This window comes from Sesamum indicum, linkage group LG6, assembly GCF_026168435.1.
Source record: "Sesamum indicum cultivar Baizhima isolate 11 linkage group LG6, ASM2616843v1, whole genome shotgun sequence".
NCBI classification, from domain to species: Eukaryota; Viridiplantae; Streptophyta; class Magnoliopsida; order Lamiales; family Pedaliaceae; genus Sesamum; species Sesamum indicum.
The window spans coordinates 7,591,118-7,614,889 of NC_142662.1; the positions used below are offsets into that span (position 1 = coordinate 7,591,118).

The 23,772-nt window shown below is 36.8% G+C and overlaps 5 protein-coding genes across 10 annotated transcripts; 3 read left to right on the forward strand and 2 right to left on the reverse strand.

The window, feature by feature from the left end:
- Positions 1-1,154: 1,154 nt before the first annotated feature.
- LOC105164653 (nuclease) lies at positions 1,155-3,275 on the forward strand. Its single transcript, XM_020694379.2, has one exon. It carries the CDS (start codon positions 1,367-1,369, stop codon positions 2,891-2,893), a length of 1,527 nt encoding a protein of 508 aa, XP_020550038.1. The 5' UTR covers positions 1,155-1,366; the 3' UTR covers positions 2,894-3,275.
- A 2,145-nt stretch (positions 3,276-5,420) lies between these two features.
- LOC105164649 (AGC (cAMP-dependent, cGMP-dependent and protein kinase C) kinase family protein) lies at positions 5,421-12,170 on the forward strand. 4 transcript variants are annotated; one of them, XM_088881567.1, is made up of 14 exons: positions 5,421-5,493; positions 5,595-5,797; positions 6,793-6,967; positions 7,203-7,286; positions 7,649-7,890; positions 8,017-8,260; positions 8,697-8,776; positions 9,393-9,477; positions 10,204-10,335; positions 10,418-10,531; positions 10,955-11,002; positions 11,209-11,293; positions 11,576-11,626; positions 11,705-12,170. In XM_088881567.1, the coding sequence occupies exons 2-14, from the start codon at positions 5,655-5,657 to the stop codon at positions 11,797-11,799; spliced, it is 1,578 nt and encodes a 525-aa protein (XP_088737693.1). In that variant the 5' UTR covers positions 5,421-5,493; positions 5,595-5,654; the 3' UTR covers positions 11,800-12,170. The 4 variants fall into 4 exon arrangements, with proteins under 4 accessions (XP_088737693.1, XP_088737694.1, XP_011081652.1 ...); XM_088881568.1 differs by lacking the exon at positions 5,421-5,493 and having other exon boundaries at positions 5,507-5,797; positions 11,726-12,170; XM_011083349.3 differs by lacking the exon at positions 5,421-5,493 and having other exon boundaries at positions 5,508-5,797.
- A 526-nt stretch (positions 12,171-12,696) lies between these two features.
- LOC105164648 (ran-binding protein 1 homolog b) lies at positions 12,697-15,052 on the reverse strand. The gene is made up of 4 exons (XM_011083348.3): positions 14,791-15,052; positions 14,079-14,230; positions 13,730-13,855; positions 12,697-13,202 (listed from the first exon to the last, which is right to left on the reverse strand). Exons 1-4 carry the CDS (start codon positions 14,958-14,960, stop codon positions 12,982-12,984), a joined length of 669 nt encoding a protein of 222 aa, XP_011081650.1. The 5' UTR covers positions 14,961-15,052; the 3' UTR covers positions 12,697-12,981.
- A 568-nt stretch (positions 15,053-15,620) lies between these two features.
- Positions 15,621-17,310, reverse strand: LOC105164647 (thioredoxin-like protein YLS8). Its single transcript, XM_011083347.3, has 2 exons — positions 17,034-17,310; positions 15,621-16,214 (listed from the first exon to the last, which is right to left on the reverse strand). Exons 1-2 carry the CDS (start codon positions 17,151-17,153, stop codon positions 15,906-15,908), a joined length of 429 nt encoding a protein of 142 aa, XP_011081649.1. The 5' UTR covers positions 17,154-17,310; the 3' UTR covers positions 15,621-15,905.
- A 1,866-nt stretch (positions 17,311-19,176) lies between these two features.
- LOC105164646 (protein phosphatase 2C 50) lies at positions 19,177-23,684 on the forward strand. Of its 3 annotated transcripts, none has more exons than XM_011083346.3 (5): positions 19,177-19,513; positions 20,281-21,216; positions 21,900-22,217; positions 22,299-22,404; positions 22,978-23,684. In XM_011083346.3, the coding sequence occupies exons 2-5, from the start codon at positions 20,338-20,340 to the stop codon at positions 23,310-23,312; spliced, it is 1,638 nt and encodes a 545-aa protein (XP_011081648.1). In that variant the 5' UTR covers positions 19,177-19,513; positions 20,281-20,337; the 3' UTR covers positions 23,313-23,684. The 3 variants fall into 3 exon arrangements, with proteins under 3 accessions (XP_011081648.1, XP_011081646.1, XP_011081647.1); XM_011083344.3 differs by lacking the exon at positions 19,177-19,513 and adding an exon at positions 19,520-19,729; XM_011083345.3 differs by lacking the exon at positions 19,177-19,513 and adding an exon at positions 19,740-20,050.
- The last annotated feature ends 88 nt before the right edge of the window (positions 23,685-23,772 follow it).

A 23,772-nucleotide genomic window follows, 5' to 3' on the forward strand; every position in this document is an offset into this window, starting at 1 on the left:
AGCAATACCATAGACGGGCATTAAGGTCTTTGTTTAGGGTACCTTTCCAATTGCCCATGGTAACTTAATCTGACGGCACATGATTTAAGATGTTGTCAAAAGTCTGTTTTTTCTTTTAGAAAAGGACTTGGGGAATTTTAGCAGAGGGTTCTATTGGATTCCACTTTCTTTGACTTCTTCTCACCCCATTTTGCTTTCCTATTGTCTGTTGCAGATTCCAGATTTTCACTTTCTTCATGGTAAAGAATCTCTCTCTCTCTCTCTGTCTCTCTCTGACAGTATGAATGAGACTGAATGCCGTTTAATAGTTAACCTAAGAGACAGACAAGACGCAATTACAACAATCTGGTTTTTGTATTTGGAAAACAAATAATTATTATTCTTTTTTGCCATCTTAAGCACAAGGAAAATGAATGACAAAGTATTGGGCAGCCAATTTAGTGCAAATAAAACATTGTCATATGCAGACGCAAAAGGGAGAGAATGAGATTTGAATGGTTGTAGTTGTCGGCTGGCTTGTCATCAAAATCTGGGGGACATTCTCATTCACGTTTTGCTCAAATTCAACTTTGGATAAACAAGCACCCCCCAAGTTTGTATCTCCATCTATATACATCTATATGTATCATAAATCAAACATTGTAGGAATTGTCCACATACTCCTTAGGGGCTAACCTTTCCCTAAAACAATAAATTAAGTCAGATCAATACTTTTACATAATCTAGAATCAGATTATTTCTATATAATCAATTATTAAAATTGGGTTATCTTTTGAAATGGTACTTATTAGTTGGCGGTATATTTCTTATAAAGCGGGACAAATACACTTTCAGAATCAGATAAGAGGAGATTAGGTTTTAATAGTAGAATTATATGCTGCCATGATTGGGGCTAACATAATCTTGGGCTTAATAGTTGATATTTTCATGTATCCTAACCAGAATATTATCTAATTATTTTGAAAATTTTAAGATAAAACAGACGAGTGATATGTGGAAAAAAGGGCAAACAAGGTACAACCGAAATGCCCAAAGTCACCGCCTTAATCCAAACCCCCCCGCCATCTGTCTCTATTATATTGTCCTGGAAACTTCGTTATCCGATGCCGTGTTCACACCTTTCCCACACGTTTTCTCTCTCTGTATATGTATACATATCGTATTCACAGCTGACCCCAAAGTTTTTCAAAAACCCACTTTTGTAGTTTGACATTCACCATGCGTTCACATTGCCGTTCACACATTCTCTCAATCACCTCTACTGTATATGTATATCAGGCTTTCCATTTTCTCACAGAATTCTGATTGCAACCCTTTTTCTTTTTCCGTGCTTTAGACCTTCTTTTCAGGAAGCCCGTTTCGAGAGATGAATGAGAACAAGCAGCAGCAGCAGCACCCGCCGCAGCAGAGGAAGAGAAGAAGAAGAGAAAACACGAATGATGGCGTCGGAGTTGTGGACGCAGACGTGGACGTGAAGCAAGTGAAGACTAAAGGGCTCAACGAGATTATCACTTCTTTGATTTTGCTTGAGGATCAAGAAAAGAACGATCTTGAGGAGTTGGAGAAGGCCAATCAGGAAGAAAGGCTTCAATTGGAAGAAAATCATAGCAAGAGGACACGGGCTATGATGGATTATTACTCCGACTTGCAGGATTATCATAAGGACGCCGAGCGCGCTGAAGGGACGAGGAAAAGAAAGGCCAAGGCTAATGCTTTTGCTGCCACAAACGTTGCGGCAATGGCCATTGGTACTGCAGGAGGTGCCGAGGATTCTGTTTCTAGTGAACAAAACCTCGCCTCGAATGATAAAGCTCCAGCGGCCGGGCCTCAAAGGCGGTTGTGGGTTAAGAATAGGTCTAAAGATTGGTGGGATCAATGTAGCAGTCCGGATTTTCCGGAGGAGGAATTTAAGAAGGCGTTTAGGATGGGGAAGGAGACGTTTGACTTGATTTGTAATGAGCTGAGCTCTGTTGTTGCCAAGGAAAATACAATGTTGAGGGATGCTGTTCCAGTTAGGCAACGTGTGGCGGTGTGCATATGGCGTTTGGCCACCGGTGAGCCGCTCAGGCTGGTTTCCAAGAAGTTTGGATTGGGGATATCAACATGTCATAAGCTTGTCCTTGAGGTTTGTTCCGCAATAAGGAGCGTTTTGATGCCCAAGTATCTTAGGTGGCCTGATGAGGAGAGTGTGAGGAGGATCAAGGAAGAATTTGAATCCATATCTGGGATACCCAATGTGGTTGGATCCATGTATACTACACACATACCCATTATTGCTCCTAAGATTAGTGTAGCGGCCTATTTCAATAGGAGGCATACTGAGAGGAATCAGAAGACGTCATATTCTATCACCGTTCAGGGAGTTGTCGATCCGAGGGGAGTGTTTACAGATGTTTGCATTGGTTATCCTGGTTCAATGACTGATGATCAAGTGCTGGAGAAGTCCACTCTTTTCCAGCGGGCGAATGCAGGATTCTACCAGGGTGTTTGGATTGTTGGGGGCTCTGGACATCCGTTGATGGATTGGGTATTGGTGCCTTATACACAGCAGCACTTGACTTGGACTCAGCATGCCTTCAATGAGAAAATTGGGGAGATTCAAAGGATTGCTAAAGAATCATTTGCAAGATTGAAAGGCAGGTGGGGTTGTTTGCAGAAAAGAACTGAAGTGAAACTTCAAGACTTGCCAGTGGTGCTCGGAGCATGCTGCGTGTTGCATAACATATGTGAGTTGAGAGAGGAGCGTTTGGATCCATCGCTTAAGTTTGAACTCATTGATGATGCGATGGTTCCTGAGATTGGATTGAGATCGGCAAACGCAATGAAGGCAAGAGATACAATAGCTCACAATCTCTTGCATCATAACCATGCTGGCACATCATTTCTTTCCTAGGATAATTTGAAGAAAGCCTTCTCCACTCTTCATTCCAGAATGAAGAATGACATTATACATCTTCTGTTCTACCTTTGTACAATACACAGTTGGCAATTTGTTCAAGGGGCTCTGTTTCTCCATGGTAGGTGCTTTTCCCCTTGGGCAAATTGATGTTTATTATCGTCTCGTAGGCTGAAGTCATACACAGAAATCACAGGCACATTTAGTTCAGTTTTTACAATTGACAGTTACTTAGGTGAATTCCATTAGTTTCAAGACTAACTGTTCCATTGCAGTGTTATACTTGCAAGAATTGTATTGTATTGTAAACTTTCAAAACCATGAATAGTTATTTTAATTCTCATTTATGAAATGAAATCTTCCGTTGTGCATTGAGGTATCCTAAGTCTGTTTCACTCAGCAAACGGCAAGAATCATACTGCTTCCGGCTCCCTGAACAAAGAGATTATCCCTTGATCATTCTTGTGCTGAAAATGACAGCCACAATATTTATTAAACGGATCGACTTTATGGCATTTGATTACTGTTTTAGGACAAATTAGCTGATGATCGCTTTGTGCTTTAGTGGCCATTGGATGAATTCTTTCTCATACTGCTAATTTTGATCTGCATCCATCTATAGGTCCTACTTTACATTTACCATGATAGTCAGTGTATTCCGTGTGAATGTTGTTGACAATGAAGTTAAGACAGATCCCCTTCACACCATTCACCTATGATTGTAGGAAATGTATGAAAAGTGCCACAACAATAAACAAATCTTCTTCCATTATTTGTTAGGTGTAGAGCGTTTATCACGTTTATTTCGTTTGAAAATATATTTTTTTCTTGACTTGGATAAACACGAACTCAATCAATGCTTTCTCATTCGGAATACACTTTAAAAATCAATAAATATTAATTTCTCATTCGATATACACATTAAAAATCAATAAATATCAAAATTAACATGAATAGTAGGCGATATTCCTCCCTAACCCCTATATTATTGTTCTTCAAAAAACTACAAATAGACGTCGAACGTCCAGACTTTGGGATCGTTGTTTTCCTTGGATCCTATCTATTATATTTCAGTTGGTCCAAACCCTTGAACATCAAATGTCATTGAGATTTTTGTGGTGTAACTTAAGCACTTGACCATCTTCTGTTCTCAAACAGAGGAAATGTGAGATTACTGTTTTCCCATCAGAATGAGTCAAAAGTCTAAATTATATTTCAGAGCAACAGGAAATTAGGGATTGCAATCATTTTAGCCAATGTTGGTGGTAGAGAAGATTGACAATTATTATGAGTTAAAGTCAAACATGATATATATATATATATATATATGACTTGTATTCTCTGCCAAACCTTCCCCAGTTGCTATACACAATTTTCAAATAATGTTCACAATTTGCTCATCCAACAATATTGAATTTTTCAACCTTTTTATTTTGTTTTTCTCTTGAAAATTTAGTTTATATTAAAAGACATAACAAAATATGTCGAGTCTAATTACACCTAATTTTGAAATATTTCAAATAGCTCGATTCAAAATTAATTGGGTTGGGTTAGAGTCGTGGACTGTAACCCATATTGGCAACACTAATTAAGTCCATTAATTACTCATTGATCTCATAAGATGACTAATAGTTCATTATGTGGCATAGTTTATTGAATGTAATTTCGACACCTTTCCAAAGTATAATTGTTATTATGAAAAATTTAAAACGATAAATTAATAAAATAAAACCCTTATCAGACAGACAAACTTATAAAAAATTGGGAGCTGCCAAGTCAGTCCAGATTAGAGCGGACCTGTCATTTGCACCAGATCCAACCCTTTTTGTGACCCGGGTAGCAATCCGCTACAACCGCTCTCCCTACACCCTGTCATTTTTTAACTTGTACATCGCTCATATGAAACCACCCAAGGAATGTATTTTTCTTTCAAATCTTACGTATTATTGATTCTATAATTTTTATAAAATAAGTTTGAATATTTGTTTTCTCTTTTTTTTTTCCCCAAATAGATAGTTATTATTTAGAGAAGAAACTTGTTGGATTGTGAAAATTAATAATTATAGTAATTTTTTATCTTTTATTATAATAAATTAGAATTGATGCTCTCGTTATGAGAGAGAGAACGAGACACAAATTATTTTTTGAATTATTATTTTTTAATATTATTGAGAAATTTAACATAAGATAATATTATAAATAAAAGGGTGAAGTGTAGTTTTAGAGTAATTACATGAAAAATATTATAGGTAGTTGTCAATATTAATCACTTATTAAGATTTGTATTTGATATAGGTAAGTGTCCCACGTTGATTGCAAACGAGTAATTTGAGTGATTTATAAGTCTCAAAGTCCCTCTCTCTAGCGAGATGTATTTTTAAAATAAAATTATTAAATTTATACAAAATCAGAATGAATAATAAGATATATTAATTGCATAGCAAGCGGCATCAATATTAATATTTGTGTTAAATATTGCCCCAAAAGTGTCGATGTACAATCACTTTCAGCAGAAAGGTGCCACTAATTATGCAGTGTAGGGGATCCTTCCGAAAGTACGAGCTGATGAAGTAAAACGACGCCGAGGGGCTGCTGAGGTTTTCCCTTTCTCGCTCCTGCAATAAATACAAAACACACACACACAGTCGCTCGCTCACTCACTCACACAGTGACACAACTATTGTCTATATATACACAGACAGTTTAGAGAGAGAAAACGAAAACTTAGCGGAAATCTAGAGAGAGAAGGGAAGCGAAAATGGATGGAGAAGGAAATAATAACAAGGGGGGAGAAGAAATTCTGGGTTCAAGTTTGACAATGGAAAAAGTGGCCGCTGCCAAACAGTTCATCGAGAATCACTACAAAAATCAGATGAAAAGCATACAAGAAAGAAAGGAGAGGTATTGTTATAGATAAATACAATATACATATGTGTATCAACAAAGAGCTATGTGCTTGTATTTGTGGCGACTTTTTGACTTAGAAATGTAGTCGAGTATAGTAAAAATTGAACTAATTAGTTCGCGTTGTGATTTAAGTTCATCGTTTACAAGATCTAGTGCCTGCTTCGAGTTTTTTTTTTTTTTTTTTTTTTTCTAAATTCGGCCTGTGGACTTTTATTCTGTAAGTCGGTTAAAGTTGTGGTTGATTCGAATTTTCCTCAATCCAATGCATGTATAGATGGTGAATTTATGTGTGTTTTTGCGTGTGTGTGTGTGCTCCTTTTTCTTTTTCTTTTTTTCCTTCTGAAAATTTATTTGAATTTGAAGGATTTCATTTCTAGTGATTTATGGATGCAGTGAGCTCAATTTGAAGAGTCTATGTACTTAAGTGAGTTAATATCATAAAAGGTACTGAGATTTATAAGAGTCTATGCTGGTTGTAATCTGTTATAACTGATTTTCTATGCATGAATAGTTCTACACGACTTTAAAAGAATTGAAGGACATTTAGAACAGCATGTATGGCTTAATTAGTTATGAACATTAATAACCAAATTTTGGCATGCAATTCTTCTGATTGTCAACAAAGTTCATTACGTCAGCTCCATCAGACATTAATTTTAGCCACCCCTTTTACTACATTGTGGTCATGAAGTGGAAGCGAGCGATGACATTTATAGCGGCTTTTTGGATCCTAATGTGATGTATATCTCCCATGTGTTTTGCTTTTAGTTTTTTCCACTTGTAGAGTGTGAAGTGAGAAACCATATCCAATCTGACCTTTTTTATCCAAATACGACGGATTTTCCATGTTTCACGTAAATTCTGAAGTCTATGCCAAAACCATTGAAGTTTTCTAAAGCATTCAACCAACAACTCTACTTTAAATTTACATTTCCAGATATTTGGCTATGCTGTAAAAATTCCCAAAACTTTTATGTTTTTCATTCCAGGCGATGGATACTAGAAAGAAAGTTGGCATCTTCAGATGTGCCCAAAGAGGAACAGATAAATCTACTTAAAGATTTAGAACGAAAGGAAACGGAGTTTATGCGACTGAGAAGGAACAGGATATGTGTAGATGATTTTGAACATCTAACCATCATAGGTCGTGGAGCCTTTGGCGAGGTTGGTGACTTGCAGCATCTTTATCTTTTTCCATCGCAGTTTAAAATGGTTTCTAATATATTACTGATCATGAAAATGCAATTTTTAATGCCATCTTTGTATATCAAACTATATTCTCAACTTCAAATCCAGCTTCCCCACGAACAGATATAGACCTCTTCTTTCATCTGATGAATATGCAGTTATCTGTATTTTTGGTTGCTCTCTCTGCTACTGATTAAAATTGAAAGTACAGGTACGGTTATGCCGGGAGAAAAAATCAGGCAATATTTATGCCATGAAGAAGTTGAAGAAATCTGAAATGGTATCAAGAGGACAGGTGACTTTATTGATCAAACATGCAGAATTTTCTTTTTCTTATTAGTCTTTTATGAATTTTCCTACATGGTTCCTTATGACCAATGAGAAATTTCAACTCTCTCAAGGTTTCAACATTTTACATAAATTCAAAAGGTGTCATATATATATATATATATATATTGAGAGAGAGAGAGAGCGAGAGCGAGAGAGAGAGAGAGAGAGAGAGAGAGAGAGAGAGAGAGAGAGAGAGAGAGAGAGAGAGAGATCTATATTTATATATTTTCATTTACATTTTCCTTGTGTGGGTGAGGCATGGTTACCCACATTCTGAGTTTCTGGAAGTGCTTGTGCACTGACATCTGAAACTGTTCTGTTTCATAGGTAGAACATGTTAGAGCAGAGAGGAACCTGTTGGCAGAAGTGGCCAGCCACTGCATAGTTAAGTTGTATTACTCTTTTCAAGATGCTGAGTATTTATACCTAATCATGGAGTATCTCCCTGGTGGTGATATGATGACTCTGCTGATGAGAGAAGACACGCTTTCTGAAAGTGTGGCTAAATTTTACATTGCTCAAAGTGTGCTCGCCATTGAGTCCATTCACAAGCATAATTATATTCATAGGTGGGTATGATCTAATATTCAATGAACTAGAGTCTGGATACTTACTTTTCTGGAGAATTGGGCCCTCTTCAATGTTATAGAAGATCAATTTTATCATGTTCACTTTTCTTCTCATTTCCTCTTTAGGGATATCAAACCAGACAACCTTCTGCTCGACAAGAATGGTCACATGAAGCTCTCAGACTTTGGTCTTTGCAAACCACTTGATTGTAGAACTTTATCTACAGTGAATGAGAACGAAGCCATGGATGATGAGAATATAAGGGAGCCAATGGACATTGATGGACACTTTCCTGATGCGGCAAATGGAAGTAATTGGAGGAGTCCTCGTGAGCAACTTCAACACTGGCAGATGAATAGGAGAAAGTTGGTAAGTCAAAAGAATTTGGAGGCTAACCTTTTCCTTTATAACCATTGGATCAGGGCCTTGTCCATTAGTTATGTTTGCTCTGTGACAATCAGATAAGGAGAGAACACGTTGCACGGATTCCTTTTGTTTTGTAATTCGTCGCAACCTCTTTCAGAAATTGCTTGGTTGAGTTTTAATTTATTCTTTCTAATATTTGTTTTATTAGCTGATATTTCCATCTAAGATTTGATATGGGTTAAAGAGAGATACAGAGAACCTTCTAATATGAAGAGTTTTCCTAATATCTAGTCTAGTAATTAATTCCGTGGAACCTTCTGTTCATCTTCTCTTTATATAGGAAGGCACTCGATAGATCTCATTAAGTTGTGTCGTAACTGGTGACTTCTGTTTCATTGCTTTCTAGTACATGATTTAATCATCTGTTTTCTGCTCCAAGGCATTTTCAACTGTGGGTACGCCAGACTATATTGCTCCAGAAGTGTTGTTGAAGAAGGGATATGGCATGGAGTGTGATTGGTCAGTTACGTGTTATTCTTTCATCTTATTGCATCAGTTACTTTTTATAATTTATGTGTTAGAGAACGTCTATCAATTTAAAAGATGTGTCTGTACACGATTTATTTAGCTTGTATCTTGTCACCTATATGTTTTACTTTCCATGGTGCATAACTTAAAAGACGAATGGCACGATGTGAGCCTTCTTGAACAGACGTGCACCTATCACAATTTACAACCAACATGTTGATGCTTGAATCTATATAATGAAGTGTTAGCAATGACTTTAGCATTCAGGGCTACATGCATTCTCTTAGGGTCGTCAAGTTAAGTTTCAATTAATTTTATTAGAAAGTTAAATTTGAGTTATTACTAAACCTTTACCCATACCAATGGGTATTTTAGGGTATTAGACCCCTACCCATACCCGCTTACTTAATGGGGTCTAGGGTAGGGTAGGGGTCTCTACCCATTGAATAGGGTATGGGTATGAAAGTTATGGGAAGGGTAAGACCCTACCCTACCCTTTGACAAGTCTATGTTCTCTATACTGCATTATGAACTAGAAGCCACAGAAGGTGGAAACTTGTGCTAATCTGTTGGTCTCTTATACACTTTTACTACCACATGCATGCAGGTGGTCACTGGGCGCAATTATGTATGAGATGCTTGTTGGCTACCCCCCATTTTATTCTGATGATCCTATGACCACTTGCAGGAAGGTATATCTTTTTGTGTATAATGTCAACTCAATTGTTTTCTCTGATCTTGATGGCTCTCTAGTACTACAACATGTCTACATCTTTAAATGCAATAACTGGAAGATATGTATAATTGTATATACAATGCGCTAAGAGCCGCTGAAATTGCACAAGTGCATGCTAATTTTTCAATGTCCTAATGTCTTAGTCATAAACTTCCTCAAAATTGCACGAAACCGTTCTTAGGTTGATTCTGCATCTGCCCACTCTCTGGAGGATTGCCACATTGATCTGAAAGACCAAATACCAAGTCACTATGCCCCACGTACTCACAACTGCTTGCGGCTGCTTGTCCTCACATTTTTCAGCAGAGTACATTGATAAATGCTTATTGTCCTTTGAATAACCCATTTGCTGTCTGTGTCTTTTAAGTTAATCGAAGAGATGTAGAATTGCCACCATACAAAATATATGTATGTGATCATGGCTTCCTTGAGCTGAGAGAGTTTTATGAATGCATGACATTCACAAAGTGTTTTGCTGGTGTATGTTCATCTTTAGCAAGAGTGAGAACAAGAATGGTATCAGCCATTTGCTAACTGTTGTAAATTCTGTTGGTTTATCACACAAAAGTTGCCTGTGGGCCTTTAGCTATATAATAAAATGGAAATGTCAACATATTTCTTTACGAATTAGAATTATTGTTGATGCATCTGCAATCTGATACGGTTAACAAATACTTGCCAGATTGTTCATTGGAGAAATCACCTGAGATTTCCTGAAGATACCAAATTGAGCCCCGAGGCAAAAGATCTCATCTGTAGGTTACTCTGTGATGTGGAACATAGGCTTGGAACTGGAGGCGCAGCCCAGATAAAGGTAGTTTGTGGTTGTTGGGTGTTACATAATTCTTCACTGTCCCCCCTCTTCTGTCACTTAAATTTTGAACGAATGCATGCAGGCACACCCTTGGTTTGCTGATATTGAATGGGATAAACTATATGAAATGGAAGCAGCCTTTAAACCAGAGGTTAATGGGGAGCTGGACACCCAGAACTTTATGAAGTTTGATGAAGTATACCCTAATATCTTTGCTTTATTACATTTTATGCTATCTATGCTACAATTAAGACAAATACTCACAAATATCAAATTATAGTGATTCTTATTTAATTTTAGACCTATGGAGTAAGCGCAATGGATTCTTCCTTTTTCTGTTTTACCCAGTGATTTTCTGATTTGTACTGTGAATCTGCGCGAAGAAATTTCGTCCATGCTAAGACTTGGAATATAATGGGATATCTCAAGTTTTGAAGACGTCTTTAGTAGTGAACCGGTTACATATTTTCTACTATTGTGTTTTCGTTGAACATGTGCCGCGTTCTTGAATACAATTATCATCTTTCAGTGTCTTTGATGTTCCTATGCCAAGTGCTTTCTGTAGTCTCTTCTATTTTTAGTAGACTTACTGATGCAATTTTCTCATTGTCTTTTACAGTTGGATCCTCCAACACCAACAAGATCTGGCTCAGGACCCTCACGAAAGGTTTTGCTTTCTTTATGTATATTAAGTTTATTTGTTGCACAATCCTGCTATTTATGTATTATGTGCTTCATTTTGATTTTGCTTGTTCTGGCAATTTTCTGAATGCTGTTATCATAAGATGATCTTCTTTCCTCTAATGATTTACTTTTCTTATGCTTAGGAATGAGCAAGGTAAATGACTTTTTTACTCATGTTTAATCAAGCAGATGCATCTTACTCCAAAAGATTTAAGTTTTGTGGGCTATACATACAAGAACTTTGATGCTGTCAAGGCACTGCGATATTCATCAGGCAAGGATTTGGATTACCCCTGAGTTTTCTGTATATATATATATATATATCTGCTAGACCTGGCTTAGACATATACACCTCAGCAGATATTTTCAACAAAGTGCTCCCTACACATAGTACTTCATTTTCACGTCTCTCGAAATGACTGCTACCTGAACATTCTATTTCAAAAAACAATTTACCTAATATTTAGAGACTGTTTCTGACTTTTATTATTATTTTTTATATTGAAAAAATTGTTCTATATGCATAGAAAATCCTTATATTGAGTTTAAGCTGCAGATCATTCGAGAAGTACATCACCAAGTCGACCATCAATTGATTCTATATTTGGTAAGATGCATGTTCAAGATTGGATTTGCTAGTTAAGACTTGTTGCATGAACATCGAGTAAATCAATGTATCTGATAGGTGATTCCATGGGTACTCAACTGAGGAGAGGAACACCTGAGGAAACAGATGTACAAATGATCACGTCAATGGATGATGATATGTCTCCACAGTAGTACTGATATTCCAACGGTTTTGGAAATTGGAAAATGTTATCAAGGATGGTGGCGAATGCCTGTATATTTGTAGGTTCTCGCCCCTTTCAGCGTTCAAACTGAGATAGATGGCTGCCTCAAATTCTGTAGTGGCATCACTCAATTGTACAGTATGTTGGCTCATAAATTTGTCTACTTTTACGGCATAAACATGCTTTTACTAGTAGAGAAGTCTGTAATATGAAATTAGAGTAGGTTGTGGGAATTGGTCCTGGCTGCCCAGGTTTGCGAGGGAACTTGCTCTCTCTCGTGGCAGTTTTCTGACCAAATATTTACTAGATGCCTAACTATCCAGATACTCCTTCACTGTGTTAAGGAAGAAGTTTATTTCATATGATATTTTATCATTATTATTTTATGTTTTTTAGGGGAAAAAGAAATTACAGTTTCATGAACATTAGACTTAAACTCTTCGTCGCTGGTATTGTCTGCTTACCAGGTTTGTGATACCACAGCCAATGATATATGTAGGGGACGACGATAACCTAAACCTCCCCACTTTATTCCTTAAATTGGCAAGAGGGCGGGCGTTTGGACCGAAAACAAACAGGCGGTTTTGAACAATAAATGGCCAACTACTGAAACAAACAGGCGGTTTTGAACAATAAATGGCCAACTACTGTTAAATGTGGTCGGAGTTCTTTTAGCTGCATATAATGTGATCCAAGTATGTACCATAACGAGTTCCTCGTCCACAGAGGATATAGCGTGCCTAAGGAGATAGAATGAAGCCCACGTTTAGAACTGCAGTTATCCTTCCACTCTTAAAAAGGCAGCAAGTTGAACGCATCTCCAAGGATGGATCTACTTTACCCCTTATTCAAAAAAGAAAAGAGAAAGATATTTGAGAATCCAAAGTGCAGCAAAAACCTTATAATCTCAGGATAAAGATATACGCTGGGGGGGAACCCTGTTTAAAATTCTCGCAGTACAAAATGTGCAGCAAAAGGGGCATGACAAAAATATAAAAACACATTCTGGGACTCCAAACACACCAATTGACACCAACCAACCAGGAAACATCAAGCAGACCAAATAAGAAATACACTATATGTTCATAACATATGGCACTCGGTTTATGTTCACCGAATTACCCATTTTTCAACCCTTGTCGATAAAAACCCAGACAAGAACATCAAATAGTTACTTCCCATCGCCAGATATTTCCTGCTTCGCATTGTCATCCTTCTTCCCTTCTGAGGCTAAAGGTGCTTCTTCAGCCTCCTTTTTCTCTTCTTTATCCTTTCCTTCAACACTCAACTTTTCAATAAGACTGGCAGCAGTTTTAGCTTCTTCACTCTCTCCACTGTCCTTTGCCAGAGATTCAGTGATTTCTTCAATCTTATCCTTGAAAGCTTTGCAATCTGAAGCAAAAGGAAAACAGAGAGGCAAAATTTAATACAGGTTTAACCCAGAATGATATGCAGCATCTGAGGGGGAAGAAAATATATGAATGATGAACTTGCACTTGCACCCTTAGGCATTTAATTCACATCCTAATGCAACAAGATCACTGCTTATTCACCCCAACAGCGCATAGATTATACAAGGACAGTCATTTAAAGTTAATGCCAAGGTTTGTGAATAAATACAAGTTGGTGATATGCTGTGTTGAGTGACGTCCCAAACTGATCCTCACTTTCAGCTGAAGGCTTTTCAACTATGATATATATGTAAAAATAGAACATATAGAGAAGGTAATTATAAAACGAAAGTACTGCCGTATCTTTATAAACAGATAAATCCATCCCTAGACAATAAATTCATTGGCTTTAAGTTTCTTAACATATAAACCCATTAGGCTTACTACTAATATATAGAATCAGTACCCGAATTAGCTACACTGCAGAACTAAATTCATGTTTGGAGATAAAATATGGAATCAACTCACTCTCAACAGAGGCAAAACGAATGCAGAAAGTCTCCTCCTTCAGTTCTCCATCCGCAAAATCAGCAGCATGCCACACACATGACTTGTCGTTCCCCTGATGCTCTTGAACCGTCATTGTGGGTAGCACTACAAGTAGAAAGAAAAAACTCAATTGGTAGCCAAGCGGATCATCTCACCATCACACATCATGAATCTTTAACCAATAAAACAACATTTACAATTGCAAAACCAACATCAAAACTCAAAAACCCACTTTGAACATATGTATAAGAGAAACATAAAACAGCCAAGTACACAGCAACCAAAATTTAATGTACTACTGCAAAAATTAAGGATATGATTTCCTGACCAAGATGATTGGCACAGATCTTAAGGATCTTGTTCTGCCTCATAACAAGCCTAACTTTGCCAGTCTCTTTGTGCTTGAGTAGCTTCACGGTACCAACTCCCCTCTCTTTCCATTGGTTGCCTTCCTTGTCAAATCTATACAACTTTGATTTCCTACAATGAAAAAGATTTAAATTAACAATGATAATTACTAAACTCAAAACAATCACCACCACAACATTCACACTGCAAAAAGACCAAACAATCCAAATCTGCTTCAATCAATTCATTCAAGATCCTTTCAAAAGCCCACTTTCCAAGGCAGAAGAGAGAGAGGGGGAGAGAGAGAGAGAAGGAAAAAGAAAAAAACCTTATAAAACACATGCGCATAAGTATTGAAGTAAATCCGCAACTCATTTCAATCACAAACCATCCATGATCCAACCAAAAGAATTACACATCTCAAACACAATCACGACATATAAGTGACAACACTATGACACCCACTTCATCAACTGCATCAATTCATATAAAACCTGGAAACCAAAATCATATTTTGGTCAATTCAATTTGATTGCATCGATTCATTGGAAACCCCACAACAACTGCATCAATTGCATAAACAATCGAACTTCAACTGCTTCATCAACTGTTCCAGACCATAAACCAATTCTAGCAAAGAAAAAGTTAATAAGCACTTTAGATCAAATTAAATCGAGAATCAGGTCACTAACAAGTCAAGGAGAACATCTTCGTTTTCTTCGCCAGTAGTAACTGCAACTTCTTGGAGTTTGACGATCGGTGCCACTTGAGCCCCGGTATCCTCGTCATCTGCGGCTGGCTTTGAGTCTTCCTCTTCTTCTTCTTCCCTTTTTAGAGTAGTGGGTTCCGTTGTGCTTGCCATGATTGACTAGAGAGAGACAGAGAGATTCAGTGAGATCCGGCGAAAGGTTAGGGTTTTGCAGTGGTGAAAGAGGAGTGTTGCCTAGTAGAGATTAGCTGGAGATTTCCTTTTTAAGGGTTTCGATAGGCCCAATCAAATTTGGGCTCCTACCAACATAAAATGGGCTTACAATTGATTTGTGTTACTGGGTCGGGTCCGACCCGATTCATGATAATTCTTTCTTGTCATTTCAAAGCCAGATGCACTCGTTATAAATTTAAAGTCTTTGTTGGTGGATCCAGATCCGGTTAAAATTTAATCCAGTCTTTGTTGACGACGCATTGGCAACATTATTCCATACCTTCTCATTATTCAAAGAATATTTTCTCTAAAAACCTTCAAATTTAGCATAGTTAAGTAGTTTAATTTGATTACGTATTCTATGTTAATAAATTAACTAAATCCAAACAATTTAGCTAGCCAACCTGATAATATGTTTCAAAGGAAAATCCATGATAATCGCACTCTCCAAGTATTAACTCTACATATGAATCCATTAGAAGAAATGGAGTGGTACAATCTCCCAGAACACAAAGTATAAAGGTTCAATCAAAGGCTTCCTAGTTGATGGGAGAATAACTATGAATAGGTAACTTCCACAGACGTTAAATCACATACCAGTAAAAGGCAACATACTAGCACCCTTAACAATCACATCGGCATCCGAAGGCCAAGTTTTAAGATGTGTTCTTGAGTTTCATACACAGTAATACTCTCCTAAGCTTCATTTATAAGCAGAGAGTTTGAACAAACAATTATGCGTACATCATCGCCGATCACCCCCAAAAGCATAACGTAACTGCAGTCACTGGAGCAATTAGGCTAAATGTGCCAGCTTACAAGCTCAAGTTATGGGCTATTGAAGATCAATAATGCCATACAATTGTTGAAAGAGATACGCCAAACTCAATAACGATATTTGGTAGAGTAATCTTTAGGCGCAATAACTAGACCACGGCCCTTCCTGGCACCACGATACACGGTCTCAACAATGTCAATAAACTCCTGCTTATCCTTTAAGGCCCAGTTGATCTTGTTGTTGTTTCCAGTGCCAAGATCAATCATAATGTGCTTGTTCCTGAAGAAGAACATGACAGTGGAAGGGTCGTACAACTCATACATAGTATTGAAATCTGGCACTTCTGTGATATCCACCAGATATATCACAGCAAAGTTCTTTATTGTCTCAGCAACTGAAGCCAGCACCTCATCCATCTGAAAATTAAAATGAAGAAACAAGTGAGATAGCTAATAACCAGCAGTGCATAAGTAAACTGTACATAATGGGACATATTTCAAGCTGCAGTCCAACAGAAATAGACACCACCATAAAAACCTTGAAAGAGAAGACACATGATCATTAGTTGACAGAAATCAAATACAAAGCCCAAACTTAATCATGTGAACAACTAAATATCATATGAGTATTTACGAAAAAAACCTTGAACCTAAGTAGATGTGGAAGACATAACATGGAGCAGCACAAGGCTTAACAGTAATTCACGGACAAAAACAATATTGAAGAGCAGTGATCAGTGCATTTTCTAGTTTTATTTAATGTCAAAAATATCATTCTTACATAGAACTTGTATTCATATCGCGGAACGCCCAATTTAAATTAATCGAGATCATGGCTAGTAAAGTGATAGTTACCAATGATGGGCAAATCGTCAAGATAAATGATCAGCACATCACGACAATACTTGTTCATAATACAACCAACAATATACTATTGATGTTATCAGTTAAGTCTACGCATTCCCACTTTTAACCAATTTCCCCAGCAACATTTGGGAAGCATGAATAAAGCTTCATACTATAATCCAAAACTTCCAATTCACTATCACCCTGATACAACCCTAATTGCAGCAACTATGCAGCCAAAAATCGCAAAAACACCCCAAAGAAAACCTAGAACTCAACAGCAATGTGTCCAAAAAACCCGATTTACTATGAAATTCACTCAAACAAACAAAACTTCTGAAAAGAGAAATAAATTCTGTATATAACAGTAAAATAGCAAAGAAAACCGACCTGCATACAGGTTTCGTCCCAGTCATGACCGAAACGGATGATGACGAGGCGTTCCTCCTCAGCGAGGATCGCCTGATCGACGGCCCATCCGGAGTGAAGGTGCGGCAGCAAATACGACATCGTTTAGATGTCTCACAACGCAAGCCTCTCCGTAGAAAGAGAAATTCACTGCGCGGATGTGTGTGGAATAAGCTTGTGGGTAGAAGTTCTGCTTTTGGATTGAAGTCTCTGGAAGATTCACGCGCTTTTAGCTAGACTTCGGTTTCGATCCATGTTGCTGCAATTTTCTACAATTTCTACTGAAAATGCTTCTAGAAGTGGCAATTTTTCCGGGGGCTTTTACGGAAATCACAAACTCTTAGGGGTCATTCGGCAAATTCCTGATATCACAATTTAGAGTGCCCATATTTTGTAGTATAATATTTTATTGCCGTACAATTGAAATAAGTGACGTAACAAAATATAATACTTATTATATAATTAATTCGACTCAATTATATTGTAATAATTTTTTCACTACTTACACAGATATTTTGTTCCCTTATTTTATTTAAGAGGGTTTTTGACTAAATTTTTTTAATACATCTTATAAGCTCTTATATCTTATAAAATATTTTAGAAGTTTATAAAATATTGGATTATATTTTAAAAATAAGCTTCTAAAATATTTGGATAAAATAAAATGTTAAAACTTATAAGATGTTAGGGTGTTTGGCATAATAAGGCCTTTATTGAAAAATGACTAAAATGGGTGTAATATTATTAGAATCAAATAATCTGCTATTTCTTAACATATTTTGCTTTAAAAAAATTTAAAATACTTTTATAAATAGTACTCATTAGTTTAATTTCAAATAAAATTTAATAGATAATCTTTTTATAATAAAAAAAAATGACGAATCATTACCTAAGCTTTTGAGTAAAAATAATATATATGTACATTCATACTAGTCGAATATTGATATAGATATATTGTTTATATTTTCTTTGTTAATACAATAATTATTTCTAGTCGTATAATTTATAATATCTTTAATTATATTTTTCAGTAAATATAATATCAATACGAATCTTATTTTATTTAATTATAATAATTTATTATTAAATAATTGAGTATTATATATTTTCCGAATGTTAGAAAAATTAAATAATAAAAAAAAAATTTAAATCGTAGAGAGAGTGAGGAAAGTGTGTGTGAGAGTGTATGAATGCGGATATTTTTATCTGACATATTAATTTTATATAACTTATAAAAAAAAGTTAGGTAACGAACTTACAAGATTCAAAACATCTTATTTTAAAATTTTATAAAGTTTTTAAAAAGAAATTAGCAACATATTATAAAATGTTGTTAGGAGTTTATAAGTTTAGCTAAACACCTTCTTAATTCAACTTTTATATGTTTCAAGTCATGCTATCTTCTTCTTACATATTAAATAATTCTATAAATACTTAAACTTGAGAAAAGACAAAAATATATTTATATTTGTAATTTTTCAAGTGTTTGGGCTCCACTGGATAAATTACAAGTAATAAAATTTTAATTGGTTGAGAGTTGGTTTATTTTTTTAGATTGAGCTGAATAAGCAGCTTAACCCAAAAGAAATGATTGTTTATTTATTTGAATGGGAACATCAAGTTGGAATTTAAGTACTATTTTACTGGTTAACACATCGTATCAATTTACGCAGAATGAGTGATATGTCAATCCAAGTACTATAATTAATTCAAATAAATTTATTATAGTTGATTTTGAATTTATTTTTATATTTTTCTATGATTTAATTAGTTCATGGCACAAAGTAGTAAATGGGACTTGAAATATAGTGCACACATTGGTGTAGAATTATTATAGGGTGGGGAAAGGGAGGAAAGGGGAAGGGAAAGAGGAGGCGGTGGCAACACAAAGAAACAAGGGTTGGAGTGGAGAGTGGAGAGTGGACTCATGCTCCCTCTCTCTCATCTCTCATATGCTAATTCTCAGGATTTGACATCTGTCATTTGTCTGCCCCCTGCTTTCTTTCTTTTTTTCTCGAGATAGCATCTTTATTTTCTTGAAAGTGCATCAAAATAATAATAATAATTAATAATCAATACCTCAGCTGTCTGTCTCTATATTCTTTTCTTTAATAATGATTTCTCTTTCTCCCACTCCATTTACTTTGTTGGCATTCTATTATTATTATCTTATGTATTGCGCAAAAGCTGAGGGAACATTTTGCTCAAATTAAACTTATCCTTATCAAATTAGCAACATATAATATTATTGGAGGAGTAAGTAGCCATGAAGGTTTTCCCAAAAGTTTAATCAGTAAAAACTCCTAAAAAAGAATGTTTAGTTTGACATTTATGTGTAGGTAGCATCCCATCTTTTGTTGGGTTCTTGATTTCTCAAAAAAAGATTTCTTTCTGTATGCGGCAGATGTTCGAGAAAATGAAAGCAAAACAGTTTCTTGAAACAGACAACAAAAAAAAATAAAGTAAGAAATCTAGGTGGTGGTTTTAGCATACTCTTTCAGTTTCAACTCACATATATAGCTCTCACTTCAGTATGGTTATTATTTATTGTTACCAATTTCTTGATGGCATCCTGATGCAAGTAAGCAGAGAAATTATTGTTTGAAAAGGAGAGTTGGAGTTGAGAAAGTGGCTCACGATCTGAATAAAGGGTTGACATGGGTTGCCTCAGATCCAGGGTACTCTCAAAGTTTTTGTGTTGAAAAAGAAGTTGCCTTTTTCATTTCAGGATTTCCCTGTGATTCTTCAAACTTTTTTGCTCTCTGCTCTGCTTTTCCTAGTTTCTTGCCCATCAACCCCTTTCTCTCTTTTTCTTGTGTGTTAGAACTGATAAAGGGCAGAGCTTAATTCCTACTTCTGATTCTTTATTTTTTTTGTTTTTAATTTCTTTTCTGTGTTTTAGTTGACCCTTTCTCGATGTTATTGTTTTCTCCATGAAGTGTGGTTCATGGAGGTAGATAGTGAAGAGTCCAGAAAATAAGAATCCAAGCTTGGGACAAGTTAGTTTCACCTTTCTATATTTGGTGACACCTTTTCACGAATTGTAGTCGGTGTGTGTTTTTAGGTCGCCAGATCTAACAAGTTTTTCTATTTTAAGCCTCTTCCTCCATGTGCTGAATTCAAGTGTCTATAAGTTTCTCTATATGTTGTGAGCATGGAATGATTTATCAACTTTTGTGATTTTTTCTTCTTATCGGAGAAAGGTGATGAATTAATTTAACAATGACAGGTCCTGTGATTTTAGATGGGCGGCATGGTGACTTTTGCTATGTAGATAGTGATTTCAATGGAGGAGATGTATGGGGCGGTTGCGGTGCCATTTAGGGTAGGTAATTCGATCTTTGACAATCTAAGTGTGGAGAGTTGTATGGATGTAATGAACTTGTTGATGGCTAGCCAAGAAAGCTCGTCTCCAGAGACTGTAACTAAAAGTAATTCTGGGAATGGTGACGATGACGATTGTCTTCTTGGTGATTCGGGAAGTGAAGTTGGTTTCTCAGTGTCGTTGGGATCTGTAGAGACTAGGACTGGAGTGTCTTCCATGCTGGCTATGACTTCAGAGGACGAAAGCAACTGGTTAGCTGTTGATGCTGTTGTGCGCGAAAGTGAAGAAGACTGCTCGTCTTCATTGGAGGGCGACCGCATTCTTGATAGCTCTTGCTCCTTGTCTGTGGTGAGTGATACTAGTAGCCTATGTGGTGATGATCTGTTAGCTTTTGAGACCAATTCAGAGGTTGGAACGCAATTTTTAGACATCGAGAAGAGCATCTGTGATGCTGAACCTCTCCCGGGGACCAGAGATTTGGGAGAACCGATTGAGGGTACAGTTCTCGGTGATCCTTTGTCTATAGCTGTGTGCAATAGGCACGAGATTGCTGGTGGTGTCAGCACAAAATCATCTGAAGCTGATGTTCAGTTGGATAAAAGGCCAAGTGGAAAGGCTAGTCGAAGTGTTTTCGAGGTGGATTATGTGCCTCTCTGGGGTGTTATATCTGTGTGTGGTAGAAGACCGGAAATGGAAGATGCAGTGGCCACTGTGCCTCGGTTTATGAGAATTCCAATCCAGATGCTAATTGGCGACTGTGTAATTGATGGAGTGACTTCCCGCTTAAGTCATTTGACTGGCCATTTCTTTGGAGTCTATGATGGCCACGGTGGCTCTCAGGTATATCTCTCTATCTCACATGCTTGCCATGGTTCAAAGTATCGGTTCATATTATCGTATTGCCATTGGCACCGATATATCGTGTCCTCATTGTTCCTTTTCGATCCAATAATATCCACCGATACTTATTTCTCTCCAAATACATATGTATCGCCGACAATATCTGATAATATTGCCAATGCAATGATTATCGGCCGTATCAGGACAAAATATTGGTGACAATATCCAATAACATCATATTATCGCGAAAGTTATATACGAAAATGAAATTTAGACTTCTTTTCTGAAAACTTTTTTGTAATATAATTTATTTAATGTACTAATACATTCTTATTAGGTAAGGATCTAATTTTTACTTCAACGTCTGAGAACAATGTTTTTATCCTAAATTTCTTAATATATACTAATGACTAGTAATTTATGTTATTTGCATTTGATTTTGTATTTCTATTAAAATTCTGGAGTTTTTTAGCATCTTATAATGCATATTATTTATTTTGGTATCACCCATTTATATCCGGATACGCCATCTGATGTGGAACAACATCTATTGATAGTACCTCCGATACAGCTACTTTTAACTATGATGCTCGTGCATTACCACAAGCACCACTGCCGGTACTTGCACACCTACTAGAACTGTGTGTTCTCGAGATGACAGTTTTCCAAAATTTTATTTTCAGGTTGCTAATTATTGCAGAGATCGGATTCATTCTGCCTTGACTGAGGAGTTGGAAATTATCATGAACAACATGAATGATGGGAGTGATAAGGATAATTGTGAACAGCAGTGGAGAAGAGCGCTCACTAGATGTTTCATTAAGGTTGATGATGAGATTGGAGGGAGAGCTAGACTTGAACCTGTTGCTCCAGAAACTGTTGGCTCTACTGCTGTCGTCACCATAGTTTGTTCATCACATATAATAGTGGCTAACTGTGGTGATTCAAGGGCTGTGCTCTGCCGTGGCAAACAACCGATGGCCCTCTCCGTGGATCACAAGGTAATTATATCATATCCATCTACATTTCTTGGTAGTGTTTTGTAGATACGAACTAATACCATTCCTCCTCCTAACCATTAGCCTAATCGGGAGGATGAATACGCAAGAATTGAAGCAGCAGGAGGCAAGGTGATTCAGTGGAATGGACATCGTGTCTTTGGGGTCCTTGCGATGTCTAGGTCTATTGGTACATTCTTTATATCCTTCATTTTTCTTTTATTTGCATTTTTGTTCTTGGTACTATAAAGACCATAATTTCGGCCTCCAATCCTGTGCTCCCCTTCCCCCAACCCCAAGTCAAAGATGGCAAAAAAGATGCTATAAACATCAGTGGAGATACTTTTGCAATCTTATGATGCCCAACCAAACATCTATAATGTGGTGAGAAGTGTTTCAGCCTCAGGGCGCTAATGTATGTTGGGTTGTTGAAATGATAGTGAATCAGAACCATTGCAAGGTAGGATATGCAAAACTGAGTAATCACATAGACAAGGCTGACTGTTTGTCTCGAACATGACTGATTTGAGCTGTTCGTTTAGCCACTGGAAAGCTTCAAGATTTCTGAAACCAAAGGCCATTTTGCATTTGCATGCAGAAAGGAAAATCTTGTCGAGCTATTGGGTCATTTATCTTAATTTTTTGCATTGCATTTGTTGAAGTTACAGCAGAAGTGTGCATCTTTCCTACATGCATGTTAACCGGGGAAAGCTGCTTTGTAAACCACCAATTTCTTATTCTCTGCTTGCCTTGCTGCTTGCAGGAGATAGATATCTGAAACCATGGATAATTCCAGATCCTGAAGTAATGTTTGTCCCCCGGGCTAAGGAGGACGAATGCCTCATTCTCGCCAGTGATGGTTTATGGGATGTTATGACAAATGAGGAAGTTTGTGACATCGCTCGTAAGAGGATACTACTCTGGCATAAGAACAACGGAGTGACACTCCCATCAGAAAGGGGTGAAGGAATTGATCCCGCAGCTCAAGCAGCAGCCGAGTATCTATCAAACCGCGCACTTCAAAAGGGCAGCAAAGATAACATCAGTGTAGTGGTCGTAGACCTCAAGGCTCAAAGAAAGATTAAAAGCAGAACATAGCATGAGATATAGCATATAATCATTTCTCAATGTCCTACTAAAATTTTCTTATTCAGAATAGAATTCTCATTTGGTCCATGCCCATCTGTTTTATCCGAGGGCTATATATAGCTTTACTAGAATAGCAGTCATAATGTCTGTAGGGTAGCATTACTACTCTGGAAGTCTTTCAGAGTCTGAAAGTTTTTATTCCAATTGCTGGTGATGTAGCCTGGCTATTTGAAGCAGAAAGTTGGACTCATCACTCCGAGAAGCAGGGGCATTATCATGCCTCCGAGTTTAAAGACTCTGCGAGGTGCATCAGTTTAAGTTGTATTAACAATATCTAGCTTTGCAGAATGAATGAAATTCCTTTCTCAAATTATAAGATAACCTAGCAGTTCTGGATGTGCATCAGTATTTCAGATTTTCGAAATTATACTCTTGGTGAGACCGACATACATCTATTCTGGATTTGATG